This window comes from Monodon monoceros, unplaced genomic scaffold (assembly GCF_005190385.1).
Source record: "Monodon monoceros isolate NGI ecotype Baffin Bay Population unplaced genomic scaffold, NGI_Narwhal_1 Super_Scaffold_2, whole genome shotgun sequence".
NCBI classification, from domain to species: domain Eukaryota; kingdom Metazoa; phylum Chordata; class Mammalia; order Artiodactyla; family Monodontidae; genus Monodon; species Monodon monoceros.
In genome coordinates, this window is record NW_021703776.1 from 6,963,406 (window position 1) to 6,982,776 (window position 19,371).

Sequence of the window (19,371 nt, forward strand, 5' to 3'; positions counted from 1 at the left end):
CGATGCTGAGGGGACGGCCCGGGGGAGGTGTGGAGCTAGCGATACCCGGGACTCAGCAGGTGGGGAGAGAAGGCCTGGAGGGGAAGTGGGGTGCCATCAGCGATGATAGGGTGGGTTGGAGGGGACAGCTGCGGGGGGAGCGTGCACAGAGGAGAGTCCAGGACATGTAGAGGTGCCCAGGGGACAAGAGCTCTCCGAGGGAGATGAGGGCAGGCCCCAAGAGAGAGAAGGTACCCAGGACATGGGGGCATGGACTCCAGGAGAGGGAAGTGTGGCGGGTGGGAAGCAGCCAGGTGAGCTGAGAGCTGGGGCAGGTGAAGAGCAGCGTCTGTGGCTGGGTGTCGCGAGCTAGGTGGGGACTGGGGGGCAGTTTGGGTGGATGGGGAGGGAAGTCTGGCTGTCGACCCTGAGCATGGACCCTGGGTAGTGGGCATGGACTCCAGCCAACCCTTGAAGGAGTTTCCCTGGAAGGGGATTAGGTAGTGGGCCGAGATGCGGGCCCCAGGAGGGCCATGTTTAAAGATGGGTGTCAGGCAGCCTCTTGTGTCTGCTGGGGAGTCAGCACAGGGAGGAAGAAGCTGGTGAGGCTTGGCTGCGGGGGAGCGAGAGTCAAGGCTGCTCTGAGGGCCTCACGGTGCGGGTGCCTGCCGTCATCCAGGTGTACATCCTGCGAGCTGGGCAAAGGGTCAAGACGTTCTTCTGCATTTGGTTTGCCGGGAGCACCGGGCTCCGCGTGCTGGTGTGCACGGGGCAACGAAGCACCGCTGGGAGCTGACTGTGGAGGGCGGTGGATGGCAGCACCCACTTAGGGAGGTTTCCCGGAGGCCACGCTGAGCGCTCCTTGCAGGCAGTGACCTTGGCTTGTGTCCCTGGCCTTGGCCTTCCCAAGCTCATGCACAGTGGGTGCGCAGTGGACCTGGCCAGCCGATTGAACAGAAGGTGGCCCCTGAGACCCCATGCTCATAATAGAGGAGATCGGAGAGCTAGCGAGCAGAGCCCTGCACCCGTGCTTACGGGGGCTCATCCGTACCCATCCCATCCGAGACTGCAGCAAAAGCATGCCAGACATCTAAGATCTGAAGCTGCAGTCCCCCAGTGAGTGCTGATGACCTCTGAAGGTCCCGGCCCTACACAGACCCCTCATCGTCTCCACCAAACTGAATCTTTCCCCCTTAATTCCCAGCCCAGCTTCGGTGGTTGTGACCCCTCGGAATCAGCCACCATTTTTCCTGCTGCACCACCAGGGTCCTGGTTGAAACACCCTTCCCCTCTCTGCTGGCCTGTTTCGCGGGAGGTCTGCCCCCTCCCATCCCCACCCTCTGCCCCCTCCTACCCCTTTGCTTGTCAACTTCTGACTCCTCGTTTTCTCCAGAGTCAAGTCTGACCTTGAGCCTGGCACCCAGTGCCCCGACCCTCGCCTTTTCATCACTGGTACCATCTTCCTCTAGCGGGCTTTATCAACTCTCTGTCCCTCCCACGCAGTGAACTGTGGGGAATGAATGGAAGGGTGGGTGCGTGGGTGCTGTGAATCATTGTCAGTCAGCTACTCAGAAATCAAAGGGCAGCAGATATGAGGCCACAGGTTCCAAGGCCCAGCCCAGCTGTGACCACAGGGTGTGGCCTCCAGTGACCGTTGCCTTAAAACCTGGCGTCTGTCTTTATTGATTTACAGTCGTTCATTCCGCCAGGAATGCGTGTCCCGTACAGCCTGGCTCCCGGGAGGACATGTGTAGCTCACTGCGAGTGGGTGCAGGGCCTAGGGACGCCCAGAGAAAGCCGGCCATGGGACAGGGCCCAGGCAGTGTCCCTTGTCTGCCTGACCTCGGCGGACAGGTGTCTGCCGCTAGTTTAGACACCAGATGAGAAGCCCCAGTGGTCAGGTGGGACTGGAAGTGGAATAACTGAAAAAAAAAAAAAAAGTAGAATTAAGAGGATGGTCAGTACTGTGCTACGGATATATTTTTTAACTTATAAGCTTTAACTAGAAGTTGCTTTAACCGTAAGCTTTAAAGATTATAAATATGCAACCTGACTGACGTTTCAGAAAATTTGGGAACTGACATAGAAATCACCAGCTAACCCACCACCCGGCCCATCGTGGGCTGTTGGAGAGTGGCTGACACTGGGCTGTTGTTCTTGGGGCTGGGAGCCAGCAGGAGACCAAGGCACTGGTCAGGCGAGCGGCTGAGGGCTCTGCCCCTCATGTGGGTGCTGCTTCCTGCTCTCTGGGCTTGGATGGAGATTTTGCTGTTTCTTTTTTCTGAGTTGCAGCGAGCAACGTTATTTACTGGAAACATGCTTTTCACGTGCCGGAGCATCTTGGGGCATGATTTGGGTGAAGTAGAGATTACTTTAAGTCAAGAGCATCACACTAGGCTGGGGAACTTGCTTTGCCAGAATTCAGATCAGAGGATTTAGTTATTAGCTGTCTTTGAGAACACGTTGATTGGGCCAGGTGTGTTCCCAGCTTCGTCATGGCCTTACCGAGTTTGAGGGTGACCCAGCTGCCGGGGAGTCACCCTAAAGTCCTGGCTTCCCCAGAGCAAGATGGGACCCAACCCTGCCTGCCTCACCCCGGCCCGGGAATACAAACACCGGTTCACAGTGACAATAATAAACAGAAACAAGGTCTGCTTTTTTTCAACTTCAGGAATAGTCAAAACTTGTTCATATTGATGGAAACAGCCCAACTTTCTCAGAAACTGTGATGTTATCTTCCCATTGTCTATTTGGGGCCTCTCAACTTAGTCCCCCAAACTCTTCTGGCTGTGTAGGGACCCCTCTTAGCAGGGGAAGAAGGAATGTTTAGTGGGCACCGTACCAAAGCCTCTCCGGGCATCATCTGGAGTGAAACTCACAAGAACTGTTTGAGGTCAGTAGTGAGTTTATCATTCTTGTTAGCAGATGAAGAAATAGAGGCCCAGAGTGATGACTAATAAACTCGCAGACACACAGCAAGGAGTAGAACGGGTCCAGGGTGCCCCGAGATGCTCTCTGCGGCCGTTTGTCCAGCCCACCTCGGTCCAGCCCATCTCGGAGGAGGCAGCATAGCGGTCTCATGGGCAGAGTCCCTCCCCAGAGTTCCAGATGTGGTCTAGCCAGGTTTGGTCAAAGCCAGGGAATACTGGGGCATTTTTGGTCCGCAGGAGAACTATGGAGGAAGGAAAAGGCTGGGGTTAATCCAGAGATGAGGCTTGGTGACTCAGAGGGCGCTCTGTCAGTGTCTCCTTTCCAACCATACCCTCCTCGTAGGAGCCATCTCCCTGGCACACCGGGGGAGGATGTGCTGGGGCCAAGTGGACAGGAGGGCTGCCCGGCTGCTGTGTCCCAGCAGAAGGACAGGCCAGGTGTGGCCCCTCCATCCTCACACCCCGCCTGGGGAAATGGCTTGGGTTTGGGACCACCCATGGGAGGCTGGCTCTGCTCACCAGGCTAAACTTCCCAGAGCCTCTGCTGGTCGCCAACAGATGGGGATGACACCCCCGCAGAACCGGCGTTTCTGGAGGGGGTGGGAGGTGGAGATTGTCTGTTGCGCTGCTGGCATTTTGCGGCCCATCACCAGACCTGACCATGATCTAGATTTTCCTCTGTTAGGGGAAACCCACTCTGAAGCATTTCAATTTGATTGTACTGGCACACCTCAGAGATATTGCGGGTTTGGTTCCAGACCATGGCCATAAAGTGAGTATCACAATAAAGTGAGTCACACGAAGTTTTTGGTTTCCCAGTGAGCATAAAAGTTACGTTTACGCTATACTCTTGTCTGTTAAGTGTGCAGTAGCATTATGTCTAAAAAACAATGTACATACCTTAATTAAAAACACTTTATTGCTAAAAAACGCTCACCCTCACCTACGACGCAGGGTTGCCATGAACCTTCAATGTGTAAAAAATGCAGTAGCTTCGAAGTACAATCAAAACAAGGTCTGTCTATACTGGGAGGAATTTAAAAGCCCAGATGAGCCATGTCTGTTCTCTTTGGACTTGCACGTTCTCTCTCCACTTTTGGTGTTGTGCTGAAAGCAGCAGAATACGTCTTAAAATTGTGGGTCTCAAGGTCTTGCTTAGGAGCTTATTCTGGGGGGGTTTCTTTGCACTTGGGGTCAAGGGATGGTGCAGAGATGCTTGGTGGCGAGTGAGGAGTAAGCTCTGGCTGTCCTCAACATTCATCTCCCCTCAGTACTAAACGAAGGCCACCTACCAGTTTTCCACTGGCCCATTTCCTGAGGTTAGCTAGGATAGGACGGGGCCCCCGCTAGGTCCGGGACACTGTCAGGAACCGCAGAGGTCTGAGAATGGACACGAGGACTGGGGGCTGGGGGCTCGGGGTCTTCAGCTCTGCGACCCCGGGCAGGTCTCCGAGTGTGAGATTCTAGTGTAAGAGACCAGAATCGCTCGCGGAGGGCAGAGGGCCCTCCAGGCTTAGAGTTCCCTCCCGGTGGGGTCATCTCGGTGTGCAGAGAGAAAACGCGACTTGATGCACTGGTCTGATATTTATTACTTCATTCCCCTGCCCCTTCCTGCAGGTATTCCCCCCAGAGCAGGGGGAGCCTGTCCGTGTTGAGGTGGGAGGATGGGAGGACGTCCTCCGTGCCTGTGAGGGCAGAGGCAGGAACATGGTGCGCGGGGTTCGCTTTCTTCTCTTAGGTTTGAGTATGAGGCCTTGGTGTCCGTTCGGGCAGGAGCGCACACAGCCAGGGCCCCCGTGATTTGCTGGTGTCTCCGCAGACCCTGCCCTTATCCTTACTGCCGCACCCTTGTCTCCCTCCACAGGGCAGGTGAGGCAGCTAGGATGCCTCTGCCGCCCCGTCAGGAAGCAGCCGTGTCTCCCTAGCCCCTTCCTTCTCTCTAGGGATGACAAGGAGACAGAGGAGGAATGGCCGGGACAGGGGGACTTAACCGCGGGGGGCGGGGGAGGCGCCAGCCTTTTCATCCATCCCTTTCTTTTGCTCTTCTCTGCCTGTTCTTTAATGAAACAGTTGTTGTTCTTGAGCAGGGAAGGGGGGGAAAGCACATACCGGAGGCTGATTTTTGTAAAGGAAGCACGTTTTCTGTGCTTTTTGAAGGTGAGGGAAGGAAACGCGTGAGAGGGGAGAGTGGAGGGGAAATGCGAACCAGTTCTCACTGTCTTAGCATCGGCCCAAAGCGGTACGCCGAGGAGGTCCCCTCGTCCTGAAAGGGAGCCACGAGACGTGCCCATGAAGAGCCGCACTTGACGCGCCCAAGGATCCGGGTCCCTGGATGGTGCGCGCACCCCATGGGGCTGCCGTTGTCGCCGCCACAGGACTCCCCTTGAGGGGAGGGGGTTGTGAGATCAGGATGGGAGTTGCCTTGAACTCTGTAGCCAACTAAGACATTTCGGTGAAATTGGCTGGACTAGATGACCTCCCTTGAGGTCAGGGGACTCATGGTACAGGTTCATTGAGGTTGATTTACTATGACTTTGGTGAGAAACAGAGGGGTGTGGGGGACAAAGCCTGGAGTGGGAACACAGCCCTACAGTCCTGTGTCCTCTAGGAGGAGGTCATTCCTGCTGCTGGACCGTCCTCGCCGATCTAGCGCCCAACATGCGGCACCTTTAATCTGACTCTTGGCCCAAGGATGTCCCCGGGTTAGGTGATGTGCCTCTGCTCGCTGGCTCTGCAGTCTTCTGCCCCCTCACCCCACATCCCTGGATCCCCTGGGGACTTGGTTTCCCCTGTGTCCTGTGCCCCGTCCTGCGCTCCCTCATCGTCTGAGGAACAGGCCCTACTGCCATCAGTGAGATGGACTCACAGGGCTCCTGGGTGTCGTCAGGAAGTACTGAAACACGACCAGTGCCCTTCGAGGCCCACTGTGTCCCGTTGCCCTCCTGGGTGTGGGATGGAGCAGGGGCTGGCTGAGCGGGGAAGGGAGGAGGTGGACGGTCTTGAGAGTGATAATTTGCCCAAGGGCTGTGCTTGTGCAGGGCCCACGTGCGAGGCCGGGCCTCTAGAGAGATGGTCCCTGGGCCTCCAGTGGCCAGCATGACTGGTGTCCCTGACTTCCGACCAGGAGAGAAGGCCAAGCATGGAGGTTTCTGCCGATGAGAGCTGGCGACAGCTTACTGGTATCAGAAGCTCCTTAAACTCAAGCAAGAGGGCTTCCCTGGTGGCGCAGGGGTTAAGAATCTGCCTGCCAATGCAGGGGACACGGGTCCCATCCCAGGTGTGGGAAGATCCCACGTGCTGCGGAGCAACTAAGCCCGTGCGCCACAACTGAACCTGCGCTCTAGAGCCCGTGAGCCACAACTACTGAGCCCACACGTCACAACTACTGAAGCCCGCGCGCCTAGAGCCTGTGCTCCCCAACAAGAGAAGCCACGACAGTTAGAAGCCTGCACACTGCAATGAAGAGTAGCCCCCGCTCGCTGTAGCTAGAGAAAGCCCGTGCGCAGCAACGAAGACCCAACACAGCCAGAAATCAAAACAAATAAATTTATTTAAAAAAAAAAAAGAATTGCATTTAAAAAAAAACCCAAGCAAGAGTCTTTTGTTATCAGAGGCAAAGTGCTTTTGAAAGTGCTTTAGGTGGCTATTGGAAACCCCTTGGCACTTGGAGTCACAGAGCCATGGATGGGTGTGACTGGCCCGTGGTGGATCTTCTGTGTGATGGAGATGGAGGGGTGAAGACAGGAGTCATTTGCCCGGAGTGTTTGGTGACCCCCACTGCAGACTCTGGGGCTGGGAATGAGGGTGCATCTAGCCGGCAGACGGACCCTCCACGCTCAGCTCCCAGGGACCCCAGATTTTGGCCCCTGTGTCCCTCGCTTGGATCTGGTGATACCTGGTCAAGATCAGGGTCAGGCTGTGCCTCTGCAGGAGCACCGACGGTAGAGCCGTGCTCTCATGGTGGCTGTGTCCCATCGAAGGCCACGGTCACTCAGGCTGGCATGGCCAGCCGGCTCTGTCGCAGACTTGGCTGTTTTCCCTTTTATACCAAATAAGAGACAATACTTTGAGGCTATGTGAATCTTCTCCAAAGAGTGACAGGGGCAGAATGGTGGATCATGGCTCTCCTCTGTGAGTTCCCATAATGAGTAGAGGCTAAAAACCTCCACGATCTCTGTACCCCGCCCCCTCCACCTGTCTCCTGCCACCCTCTCCTGCCCTCGTCCCTCCAGGTCAGGAGGTGCCTTGAGACCATGCAGGCATCTACGTCTCATCGGGCCCACAGTGTGTTCATTTAGCTATTTATTTCTATCAGTAGGACTCATGGACTCATGAATTCCTATTTAACTGAATGGGTTATAATCAATATTATCACTATTTATTTCGATGTTCAAGTTGTCCCAAGTTTGGCCAGGGGCAATCTCTGCAAGCCCACTCCAGTCCCCTGGTGATGCAGCCCCCTTATTCCGGGAGCATTCCTTTACCCTCTGGCAAAAACAAACAAAAAAAACATTGCAGGTTCATTTGTAGTATCCCTGGCTCAGATCCGAAACCAGCCATGTTTCCAAGGAGCCCTGAAATCTTTTACTGGGAAACAGTGCTTTAAAACCGGGACGTGGGTGCTGGATGTAACCACTACTATGGGGGGCTGCTTCGGGCCGCCCACCACGGACAGCGCTGAGGAGTGTATATATGCATGTGTGTATATGGGTGCGCGCTTGTGCATGGGTGTGTGTGCGTGTGCACATCTGCATCAGTTTTGACTTCTGTCAGTATCCGTGTCTCTACATTGAAACCACGAGTTACACCGGCATCTGATTCCAGCCCCCAACACAGCAATCACTGTCATTTTCTTCCTTTCCGTGCTAGTAAACCCCTTCACCACCAGGTGGTCCCCAGGACACAGGGTGTTCATGTGGTTCCTTCCCGCTCACCGCTAGAGATTCCCGCTGCCCTCGGGGTCAGGCCCTGGCTTGCTCTGAGGGTCCCCTTCCTCTCCAGTCCTCCCGGGACCGAGCTCACCACCCCCATGCCCGCCCTTAGGATGCGGTCTCTGCCCGCCTGCCCGGGGTCCAGTTCACGCAAACACCCTGCCTTATGCACAGTGCTTGGTCCCCCGGCTCCTTTCCTGGCTCCTTTCCTCTCCACTCCTCCTCCAGGTCTCAGCCCACCCGTCGCCTGTTTTCCCCAAAGTCCCATGAGTGGCTCAGTGCCCCCTCATAACGCCACACGCAGATATTTCTGCCATCAGGTAAAGAGGAGTCGTTCGTCACCGGAGTCCCCGTGACGCCAGGCACACACAGGCTGCTCGTCAGCATTCCGGGATGGCTGGCTGAGTGTGTGAGCGAGGGGCCGTGTGGCAGCAGCCCTCCCTCCGCTCAGTCGGACGAGAACCCCGGGGTCCTGGATGGGCCAGCCTCGCATCCCGTGTTAGGGTCGGTCTCACCGCAGGGCTTCTGTCCCCAGTCCAGTCTGGGTTCCCAGCCCGGGTTGGTGATGCAGCCCCGAGGCCTGGCGTTGGAGCTTTGCCCGCACAGTCTGGACCCGGGCCCCCTGAAGTCCGTCCTGTGCACGAAGAACCTCCTTTGTTGCTGGGGACTCGGTGCAGCCGCAAGTCGGAGGCAGGCGGTCCGGCCGGCGAGAAGCAGGGAGGACTGCCGTCTTCCCAGGGGCAGGCCAGGCTGCCAGCACAGTAGTGGGTGAGTCCGGAGAGGCTAGAGTAGCTGGCTCCATACCTGCCCTGGTTCCTGGGGTCCCCGGGGGTCCCTAGGCTGAGCTGGCCTCAAACCCTCACACTTCAGCTTGCCTCTGAGGGACGCAGAGCAGGAGAAGCCTGGGGGTGGGCGGGGCCGGCTGGTGCAGGAGGGTGGAGGGTTAGGGCGCTAGAGAGGGGGCCAGCTGGCAAAGCGGGGCATCCGACAGGGGTCCCAGTTTTGTATTTGGGGAAGTTCGCTTGGGCTGGGGTGGTCTGGGCTGTAGCCCAACGACTGTCTGTGGTCCCTGGTTCTCACTTTGTTGTCATTATCTGTGAGGTGTGGTCGCATGCATGTGATGGATTATTAGTAATAAAGTGTGGGAATCTTCTGAACGATGTACCTTTTTAATCTAGTGAGAGGAGATTCAGGTGTCCCCTGTGAAAACACCCGTTTGTCTTCCAATCTGGCAGCCACGGGCCTAGGAGCTCTGGTGCTCAGGACCATCATTTCCAGGGGCCCCGTAGAGTGTGGAGCCCGGTCCTTGAGTTCAAGGAGCTTTATCATTTTGGGAGTTACCTGTTCTTTGCTGGGATTCAGGTTCCTTCTGCTGGTTCCATGGGTGAGACTGGTGATACGTCCAGCTGGCGTCTGGAAGAAGTGTCTGCATCGTGCGCCCCCAGACAGCAGAAAATATGCTTCTAGCTCAGCTTGCAGACACGGCTCTGGGCTCCATCTTGTGTTAGATGTTGGGGACTCAAATGAATCTGATACAGATGTGCGTTCTTAGGGATCCTGCAGTCCCATGGGGGTGAGGGATACGTATGAAGAAATAGCACTGAGACATGTTTGCAAAAACTAAAGTTTAACTACTCTATAGAAAAAGTGAATAATAATGAATGAATCTAGAAAATGAATTAATGAACAAACGAACGAATGACTATAGAGATAGATGAATAATAATCTTATCTGAAGGATGGAGGGAAATGAGAATGAATGGGTGGCTGTCAGGCAAGGAATCAGAAGACAGAATGGTGTGTTCCTGTTTTTTTTTTTTTTTGTGTGTGTGTGTGTGTGTGTGTGTGGTTGAAAGTTGAAGAGCAGCTTTGCTATTCCACCCCAGAAATGGAAAGATGGGTATTCAGTGCCAGAACCTGAGAGGTTAATGCTGGCCTTTGAATTGATGGCTGGAATTCGCACATGTGTTAACCATAAAGGCCCAGGTCTAGCCCACCCAGACTGCTCTCCGAAGCTAAGACATTTGGAGTTGCAAGCGGAGTTGAAGATCTGAAGTGTTACACCAACACAGGTCATTAGTATTGCACCCTGGGCTGGGCGTGGAGGCCGGCCAAGCCACTAGGGCACACAGTTCTGCTATGGCTGAGGCCATACAGCTCCCTAGGCCATGTGCTACTAGGCATGGGCCTCCTCTACAGGACCCCACGGAAGGGAGGATGTGGCCTCAGCCGAACATGTCCACGATCAAGGGAGCCTTTCCCAGGAGTGGGTTGCCAGAGCTTTCCATGGTGGAAAGCTTAGATCCACTGCTCCACGACCCCAGCCCAAGACAAGTCAGTCCTGTGGGGTCTGACAGGCATCGAAACAGGGCCATTCTGTCTGTGGATCATGCCCACCCACCCCTCTGGGCTGTCCTTCAGGCTAAGTGACCCTTCCACTTTCCAGGTGTCTGACTACCTGTCCGTGTGACACCTGGACCCCACCATCCCAGTCACCTCCATCTCCTTAAAAAAAATTAAGAACAGGCTTTTCATTTCCTTCTAAAATCACAGAGCCAGAGAGGAAAATGTGTTGTGCTTTGCTGGGAGCTGGATGGCACCTTGGATGGGAAGGGGACGGAGGGGTGCGGTGGATCCCAGACCCCAGGTGTGGAAGGCGCCATAACCGTTCACTTTGAGCTTGCTGGAACCTCTACCTGGTTCTCAACCCTCTTTGGCAAGGCTGCTGCTGCTTGCTTTTCTTAGTTGAAGAAGCAAATTGGAAAGAGGCCTTTCTGCATGAGAGTTTTCCTTCTTTCCACTCCAAAGCCACTGTTTGCTAGCAGTGTAGATTACCAGTGATACTGACCATTACAGATGCAGGTTTACTGGACAGTATACAAGATTTAAAATCCCCGAAGGCAAAGAGCCTGCGGGTTTTGATTTTAAGCCCCAGGGTCTGCATTCTTGGAGAGGTCTGAAATCCTAGTCAAGCTGTACTCCAGCCAGAGGCGGGGGTAAATCCAGTGGGAGGGCGGAGGGCGACGGAGGGCAATGGAAGGTTTGCCCCCCAGCCCTGCCCTAGGAGGCGTTTCTTCTCCACTTTTCCTGGGTTTGGCTGAGAAGCCTTTTGCCTTCTCTCTGGAGCTGCGTCTGGGGTGGGGGAGGGAGGGCTAATTCGTGTCAGATGGAGGGGCGCCGGGGGACCGTGCGCTCACTCTTCTGGCTTTTGTTCCCGGCATCTGACTTCTGACGGCAGAGTGGACTTGGAGTTGGCGGCCGCTTCTTTCCGGGGCTCCCGGGGTCGAACTTTTCCTGACGCCGAGGCGCGGGGGCTCAGGAGGCATACCTGCCTGGCACCGCCGCCGGAGAGGGGTCCGCGCCTGCCTCTGCCTTCCTCGCCCGGCCCGGCTCTCCGCGGGGGCCAGGGCGGCCATGCGGCTGCGCGCCCTGACACCCGGGCCGCCTGGAGGGTGCGCGCGCGGGGCGCGGGTGCGCCGGCACCGGCGCCAGGTGAGTGGGAGCCCCGAGACGGGGGAGGGGCGCTGGAGCAAGGGTCAGGGTGCTGGGAGCGGCGACGCGGGCGCGCCGGGCGCTGGGACGGGGTGGGGGCACTTTTGGGTTGGTGTGCACGTGGGCTTGTGTGTGCCCGCGTACCCCAGTCTGAGTGCCGACGTGCAAGTGTGTACGGGTGCCCGTGCACTCTTGTTTGCGCGTGCACGTTCGTTCACTCCTGTGCCCTTGTCTCTGCGCGTGCTCATGTGTCCGCGAGTGCGCGTGTGTCCTTGTTTGTGCGCGCGTGTGCACTTCCGCGCGCGTGTCCCCCCGCGTGTGCCCGTGTATGCGCGTGTTACTTGCGCAGGAAAGGAAGAGAGAGGGAGAGCAGGGCTTTGCCTGGTGGGAGGCCGGCGGCGCCCTGGTGAGCCCACATGGAGTGGGGGACAGTTCTGGCTTAATTTTCTAATCCAACTCCCTCTTGAACACACTTCCTTGGACTCCTTTCCTGGAATGGAAGTAGGACATTGGCAATTTCGCGGACTCGCTTCGTAGCCTGTGTTTCTTGCAAAGGAAGAGGGTGCTTAGCTCTATGGGTATGTGAGGGTGCACTAGCATTGTTGCAGAAATGTAAGTTAACCAGAGCCATGTAACGATACCTGGTCCTGGGACGGTCCTCCATGGCGTTTGAATTAAACAGAGCAGATGCCGGGAGGCGGCTCCTTACTAGGTTCGGCAGTCCTTTCTCTGAGTCTAATAATTAGGCATTTATTGCATTCGTCTTCCCGGAAATTTATGTAAGGTTCTGAGGAGTGAGAGTTTGTCAGAATGTCAGCTACTTCACATCACTTTGAGTTGTGCTGCATTCTATTTTTAGTTTAACAAACACTATTGCTGGGAAGCTTAGGGACAGTGTGTGGTATGCAGAGGGTGTCCGTGTACCCTGGGTCCTGTGGCTGCTGGTGGGTGGAAACATCTCTGGGCAGGAACACCCCAGAGGTTTGGGGTCCACTCTGCCTATGCAGGAAGTTTTTTTCGCGTTTAACTTCAGAGTCAAGTTGCTTGGTGTTTTTGCTCAGTATCTGCTCCCCCCCCCCCCAGAATGCTACTGAAAGCTTCCAGGTATGAAAACCCACCCCTAAATCCTCTTTCCTGGAAGGAAAATATAGCTTGGATTGTGCTAATTTAGCCTTTGTGTGGGTAACTGTTGCTTCCGGAACATTAGCCCAGAGAACCTAGCAGAGAGGTCTGTGAGGTTTTGCATTTTCGCAGAGCAGAGCAGAAGGTTACCCTTCTGCGCTGCTGTGGAGCACTTAAACTCGCTCAATTCTGCAGAGATTTTTCTTTCTAAAAAGAGACCTCACAATCAAGACCAGCACTAATTACCCTGAACCCCTCAGGGAGTCCTTGTGGAACCCGCAGCCTTGCTCTCTACCCTTCCAACTGCCTGCTCCTAACAATTAAATGCAATTTAGATTCCTGAACTGAGCCTGCTAAATGCTTCAGCGTTTTGGCCTGCCCCCCCCCCCCCTCCCCCCCTCCCCCCTCCCCGTCTCCCCCCTCCCCCCGCACTCATTGGCCCCGCCTCTTTGGGAGAAATGAAAGCACAGTATCAGGTGAAAACAAAGGCAGTCTAATCCTGTCTAGGCTCACTTCACAATGGAGATGTTATGTACAGATGAAGCGTGAGCAGATGTTATTACACTATCTGAAATGAATTCCTCCGCCATCCAGCCATTGAAATGGCTTCAGCCGCCCTACAGCACCTCTGCTGTTTCCTTCCTCCAGGCTTCTAGCTGTCGCCCAGCCCGCAAGAATATCACAGGAACACAGTGCCTCTTTCTCCCTCGTTATAATAAAGGTATTTGCAAGGAATAAAAGGTCACAGTATACCCCGCTGGCCCACAGAACACGGCCAGTTCATTCCGTCAACAAATATTAATTGAGGGTCCGTGGTTCACTGTCTACCAGGCACTGTGCAGGGGCCTCATAAGACAAATGGATAAGCGCCTGGTGTCCCGCCTCTAGGAAATTACACAGGAGAGAAGGCGTGTAAACAAATAACTGAAATATGAGGGAGGGGGCAAGTATGTACCAGCTGGCGGGATTACGATAGAGGGCCGTGTTTGTCAGCTACTTGAATGCCGACTCCTGTCTGAGCATGAGACTCGGGTGGAGACTGGGTCTGAGCCCATATCCCTTATCTGTTGGCTGTGTGGTCTTGATCTTGCGTGCTGATGCCCCGTTTGTTGAACAGTGGTTACAGCACAGAAGGGCCCTGCCAATGTCATGAACTTCATGATGGCAGTACCTTCGTCCCTCTTTTATAGACATGGAGTACAAGAGCCCTGCTATCAAAAAGTATACAGTCTCTTGAGAAAACCAGAAACAGACATGTGAACAAGCACGTAATAATAGTGCCTTACCACGTATGAGGAATAGCTTCTTATAGTATGGTCCATTATGTAGTGGAGGCTCTCAGTCCTAGCTGCAGATCAGAATCACTGGAGGAGATGTGAAAAAATTTGTCGTCTGGTCCCACCTCCAGATAATCTGTTTTAATTGGTCTGGGGTAGAGCTTAGGCACAGCTGTTTTAAAAACTCTGCCCAAGTGATTCCCATAGACGGCCAGTGTTCATAACTGGTACCTGCCATAGCATTTGACTATTTACAGTAGCTTGGTTAATAGGTAGGAGGGGGCGGTATCCTTTCCCTTGAAGAGAGGTATGACTTGCCCTGGGTCATAGAGCTCGTACTGCAGGTGGCAGAACCGGCGAGAAGACTTCTGCTTGGTGCAGGACACTTTGCCTCATTTGACAGGCTTGACAAGATCAACACCAGGGGATATGTGATTGAGTGATGAGACGACTGTAGGATTGCTGAGGAACTTGAAGTGGTCAGGAAGGACTTGGGGGAGGGTGGGACTAGAAATGGTCACAATAGAAAACTGTAAGTTACCAGCATTGTAGACAATTTGAATAGCAGGGGAAAGTTTGGGGATGGGCAAAGCATGCTTTAAAGTTGGAATGGCATGTCGGAAAGAGTTCTCTGCCAATTCCAGTCCATTAGTAGTTGCACATGGGGTTCTCCTTGTCAGCCATTGGTCAAGGAATACGGGGTTGTGGTCTGTGTGCTGTGTATTTGCTTTTCCTTTTATCAGTATCAGAGGAGCATTTGCTTTGTTGAAAATTAGGATTCAAGGTGTTCATTCAGTACCTCATATTTATTAGTTATGTAGAATCCCAAGAACATACTTTCTTTGAAACTCTTTAGTTTAATGTTTTTATACTAAAGACACATTTTCAAAATATAATAGAAAACATCACATTGTACACTTAAATATGTGCAGTCTTCAAAGTTGTTTTGGGAGTTTTAAGTGTTTTGCATTTAAATATGAATTTTAGAATCAGTTTGCCAATTATAAAAAAAGAACCTTCTGGGATTTTGATTGAGATTTTGTTGAATCTATAGATTCTATGGGAAGAATTGTGTCTTAATTACATTGAGTCTTCTGACCCATGAACATGGTATATCTCTCCATCTATTTATATCTTCTTTAATTTCTTTCCACAGTGTTTTGTAGTTTTTAGTTTATAGGTCTTTTGCAGTCTTGTTAGATTTATCCCTAAGTATTTCATATTTTTGATACTAATATAAATGGTAATATTTTTCGAGTTTCAATTTCTGGATGTTTATTGCTGGTATGTAGAAATACAATCAGCTTGTACATTCATTGATCTTGTATCCTTCATCTTTGCTAAACTCACTTGTTAGTTCTGGAGCTTTTTCATAGATTTCATCAGCTTTTTCTCCATAAACAGTGATGTCATCAGTGATTAAAGACAGTTTTTACTTTCTCCTTCCCAAACTGGATACCTCTTATTTACTTTTCTTGCCTGATTGCACTGATTAGAACTTCTGGGACAAGGTTAAATAGAAATATTGATTGCAGAAAACCTTGCCTTGTTTCAGATCTTAAAGGGAATGCATTTAGTCTTTCATCATTAAGTATGATGTTTGCTGTAGGTTTCACATAGACAATTTTATGAAGTTGAGGAAGTCCCTTGTTATTCCTATTTGGCTTTTTTACCAGGAAATGGAAGTTAGATTTTATAAGAGGTTTTTTTTTGTTGTTGTTGTGTTTTGTTTTGTTTTAGTTAATTGATTGACATTTGAATGTAAAACCAACCAAACTTGCATTCTTGGGAGAAACCCAGTTAGCTATGATGTATTAACTTATGCACTACTTAAAAGTGTGTTATTTAGTTTCCAAATACTTGGGGAATTTTACTGAGATCTTTCTGTTTCTGATTCCTAATTTAATCCCATTGTGGTCAGAGAACATATTTAGTATGACTTGAATACTTTTAAATTTATTTAGACTTGTTTTATGTCCCAGAACATGGTCGACCTTGCTGAATATTCCATATGCATTTGAAAACAATGTGTAATCTGCTGCTGTTAGGTCAAATGTTCTATAAATGTCAATTAGGTCAAGTTTTTGATAACATTGTTCAAAGCTTATGTATCCTTGCTTATTTTCTGCAATAATTATCAATTATTATTATTGATAAAAATAATTATTAATTACTGAGAAAGGGTATGTTAGTTTGCTAGGGCTGCCATAATAAAATAACACAGGTTGGGTGGCTTAAACAACAGAAAATTATTTTCTTACATTTCAGGAGGCTGGAAGTCCCAGATCAAGGTATTGACAGGTTTGGTTTTTCCCAAGGCCTCTTTCCTTAGTTTGTAGATGGTCACCTTCTCACTGTGTCCTCACATGAACTTCCCTCTGTGTGCAAAGCTTCCCTAGTGTCTCTTCTTCATATAAGGACACCAGCCCTCTTGGGTTAGTTTCCTACCCTTATGGCCTCATTTAATGTTGATTACCTCTTTAAAGGTAATCTTCAAATATGGTCACATTGGAGGTTAAGGCTTCAATATATGAAATTCTGGGGGACACAGTTCAGTCTATAACAAGGGGTAATGAAATTTCAGACTGTGTATGTTTGCCTATTTCTGTTTGCAATTCTATCAGTTCTTATTTCATATGTCTTGAAAGTTTTGTTATTAGATACGTGACTGTTCAGGTTTGTTATATTCTCTTGTTGCTTTTACCCTTTCATCATTATGCAGTGCCTTTCTATATCATTGGGAATGTAATCTAGAATCGACTTTGTTATTAATATAGTCATTTCAGCTTTCCTTTGATTAACATTATCATTGTATATTTTTTCTATCCTTTGTCTTTTTTGAAAAAGAAAATCTGACAATCCCTGCCTTTTAATTAAGAGATTTAAACTGTTTACATTCATGTGATTACTAATATGGTGAGGTTTAAATCTCTCATCTTGCTACTTGTTTTCCATTTCTCTCACCTGTTCTTTATTACAGCTTTTTCTCTTTTTTTTTATCATTTTAAGTTAATTGAACTTTTAAAATAACTTTGTTTTATCTTCTTTGTTGTATTATTACCTATAACTCATTTTAGTAGTTGCTTTAAGGTGTATATTATACTTTTTTAGTTTGTCACAGTCTACCTTCAAGTGATAGTGTTATTACTTCACGTATATTATGAGAGCCTTACGGTAGTATACTACCATTTCTCCTTTCCTGAGTTTTGTGCTATTCTATCATAAATTTTACTTCTACTTATGTTAAACCTCACATCACATCATTATTAGTTTTTGTTCAAACAGTTAATTTTCTTTTAGTGAGTCTTAGGTAATAAGTGAAAAATCTTACATATTTGTCCATGTAATTACCATTTCTAGTGGTCTTCATTCTTTTGTGTAAAGCTGTATTTCCATCTGATATCATTTTCCTTTCGCCCAGACTATCTTTAACATGTCTTGTAGTACGTGTCAGCTGGTGATGAATTATTTCAGCTTTCAGCTTTTGTATATCCTAGGAAGTTTTTTTTTTTTTTTGCGGTACGCGGGCCTCTCACTGCTGCGGCCCCTCCCGTTGCGGAGCACAGGCTCTGGACGCGCAGGCTCAGGTGGCCATGGCTCATGGGCCCAGTGGCTCCGCGGCACGTGGGATCCTCCCAGACCGGGGCACGAACCCGTGTCCCCTGCATCGGCAGGCGGACTCTCAACCACTGCGCCACCAGGGAAGCCCCAGCCTGAATTCTTAACTCCTTTCCTTCAATCCATGTAGTACACTGGTTCCCCCTTCCTTCTCTGCATCCTGGAAGCTTTCTCCATGTAGGAATTTGGGGCATTCGTAGAGCTCACCTAATTTTTTTCCTGCCTCTGAGGAACTAGATAGGTTAATTTACCTGTTCATGAACACCCTATAAAGAGAATCATTCACTGTGCGCTCGTGTCTGACTTCTTTCATTTAGCGTAATAATGCTTCTGATGTTCATCCATGATGTTACATGTATTAGTAGCTTGCTCTTGTGTATACCCAAATGATAATCCATTTTATGAATATACCATGGTTTGTTTATCCAGGCTTCTTGTGAGGGGCATTCGGGTTACTTCCTGTTTGGGGCAGTTTTAAATAAGGTGGCTCTGATCGTTATTGCACGTGTCTTTGTGGACATATGTATTTTGGTGTCTGTAAGAGTGGAATTGCTGAGTCATGAGATTGGTGTAGGTTTAAAAATATGTATAAGAAGTTGTCAAGCCGTTTTCCAAAGTAGTTGTACCATTTGTCTCCCATTCTCGGTAACATTTTGTCTTCTCAATGAATTTTAGTTATTCTGGTGTGAGTCATGGCCTCTGTGAGTCCATGTGGATATAGGTTACGTTAGAATACACTGTCACATATCAGCAAATGGGAATATGATTGGTGTTTGGTTTCGAAGGCAAATTGAATTTTTATAAGATCGTCAGCTATAGCTATGAGCCTTGACGCTACAAACACGGATTTGGTGCATAAGTGTTTCCCCTCGTCCCAGTGCCGGTGTGTGTAATGGGTTCAGTTCTGTACCAGGTTTAAGGAGGAACTGCTATCTTGTCACCCTGGTCTGGTGACAGCTTCTCCTCAGTACAGCAGTTCAGAGAGGCTAAGTGGCCAGGAAGGCCAGTTGGTTAGTGACCTCTGCTATAATTGTGCTGTTTGCTGATCGTTTCTTCCAGAGGCAGAAGCGTTAAGATTCTGGGAATGCATGTGGATTCCTTTGTCACAGAAGCAGTGGCTGTAAGCCTGCAGTTTGTAAGCTAATACGCAATCACATAAGCCCTTCACCCAGGCGATTATGAACTGGTAGCATGTGGGCCGCCACCAGGGCCCTGGCACCGGGCGTGCTGACGGGGCATCCCAGGCCCCTGGGATCCCAGCCTTGGCAGGGTGCTGTCTTGTTCTTTTCTGTTTGCCTGGTCAAGTTCCTGTTTCAACCCTTCACCAACTCGGCTGGATTTATTATCTCCTGAAAGGGAAAAGAAAGAGCAAACGGGCTACGAATGGAAGAGCTGACACTTTCTCTCTCTACTTTTTCAGCCAGAAGAATTAACTTCGAGTCTGCACAGTTTTAAGAACAAGGCCTTTAAAAAACCCAGAGTCTGTGGGGTTTGCAAACAGATTATCGAAGGTCAAGGGATTTCATGCCGAGGTGAGTCCGCGTTTATCGTTCCCATGTTGATTAAACCGAAGCAAGTAAACAAACAAAAAACCAAAATGAAACCTTCTTTCAGGAGTTTCCGAAAGTTAAATCACGGAATTCCCCATCTCAGCCTGAGTTTCCCCCTACCCTCACTGGACCGGGACTGACCATATTTACACAGATATGTATTCATGAGAAATGTTTCCAGCAAGAGCAAAGCTAGTCCTATGGGAGAGGGGGCAGCAATGAGTGCCTCATGACGTATCTTCCGTCTGTCCTATAGTGTCGGTAGCTCGGGTTATTCTACTTTCTGATCTCTTACCAGAGTTTACAGATGAAAACTTTCGGCTCTTTTGAGTGAGGGTCATCGCGTTACTGCCCTTTCAGTGTGTTGTCAGGCATTGCTCCTGTCGGTAAACAGCCACCAGCTTCACTCTTTCGTGCTTAAACCCCAGGTAATCAAGGCAACTTGCTATTTTTTGTGCTTTCACGTTAGTAAA

At 50.6% G+C, this 19,371-nt stretch overlaps 1 protein-coding gene across 5 annotated transcripts in view; it reads left to right on the forward strand.

Moving 5' to 3' along the window:
- Nucleotides 1–19,371, forward strand: part of TNS3 (tensin 3) — a 226,698-nt gene that overhangs the window by 25,667 nt on the left and 181,660 nt on the right. For 4 of the 5 annotated variants that reach the window (XM_029232983.1, XM_029232982.1, XM_029232981.1 and 1 more), the window contains exon 2: nt 18,769–18,880. Coding sequence is in view for 1 of the 5 variants with exons in the window: in XM_029232980.1 (XP_029088813.1) it covers nt 18,769–18,880 (112 nt within the window). In the remaining 4 variants the exon portion in view is untranslated. Of the gene's footprint in view, nt 1–11,314; nt 11,332–18,768; nt 18,881–19,371 lie in introns of those variants that run through there. The other variant, XM_029232979.1, reaches the window with a different exon arrangement.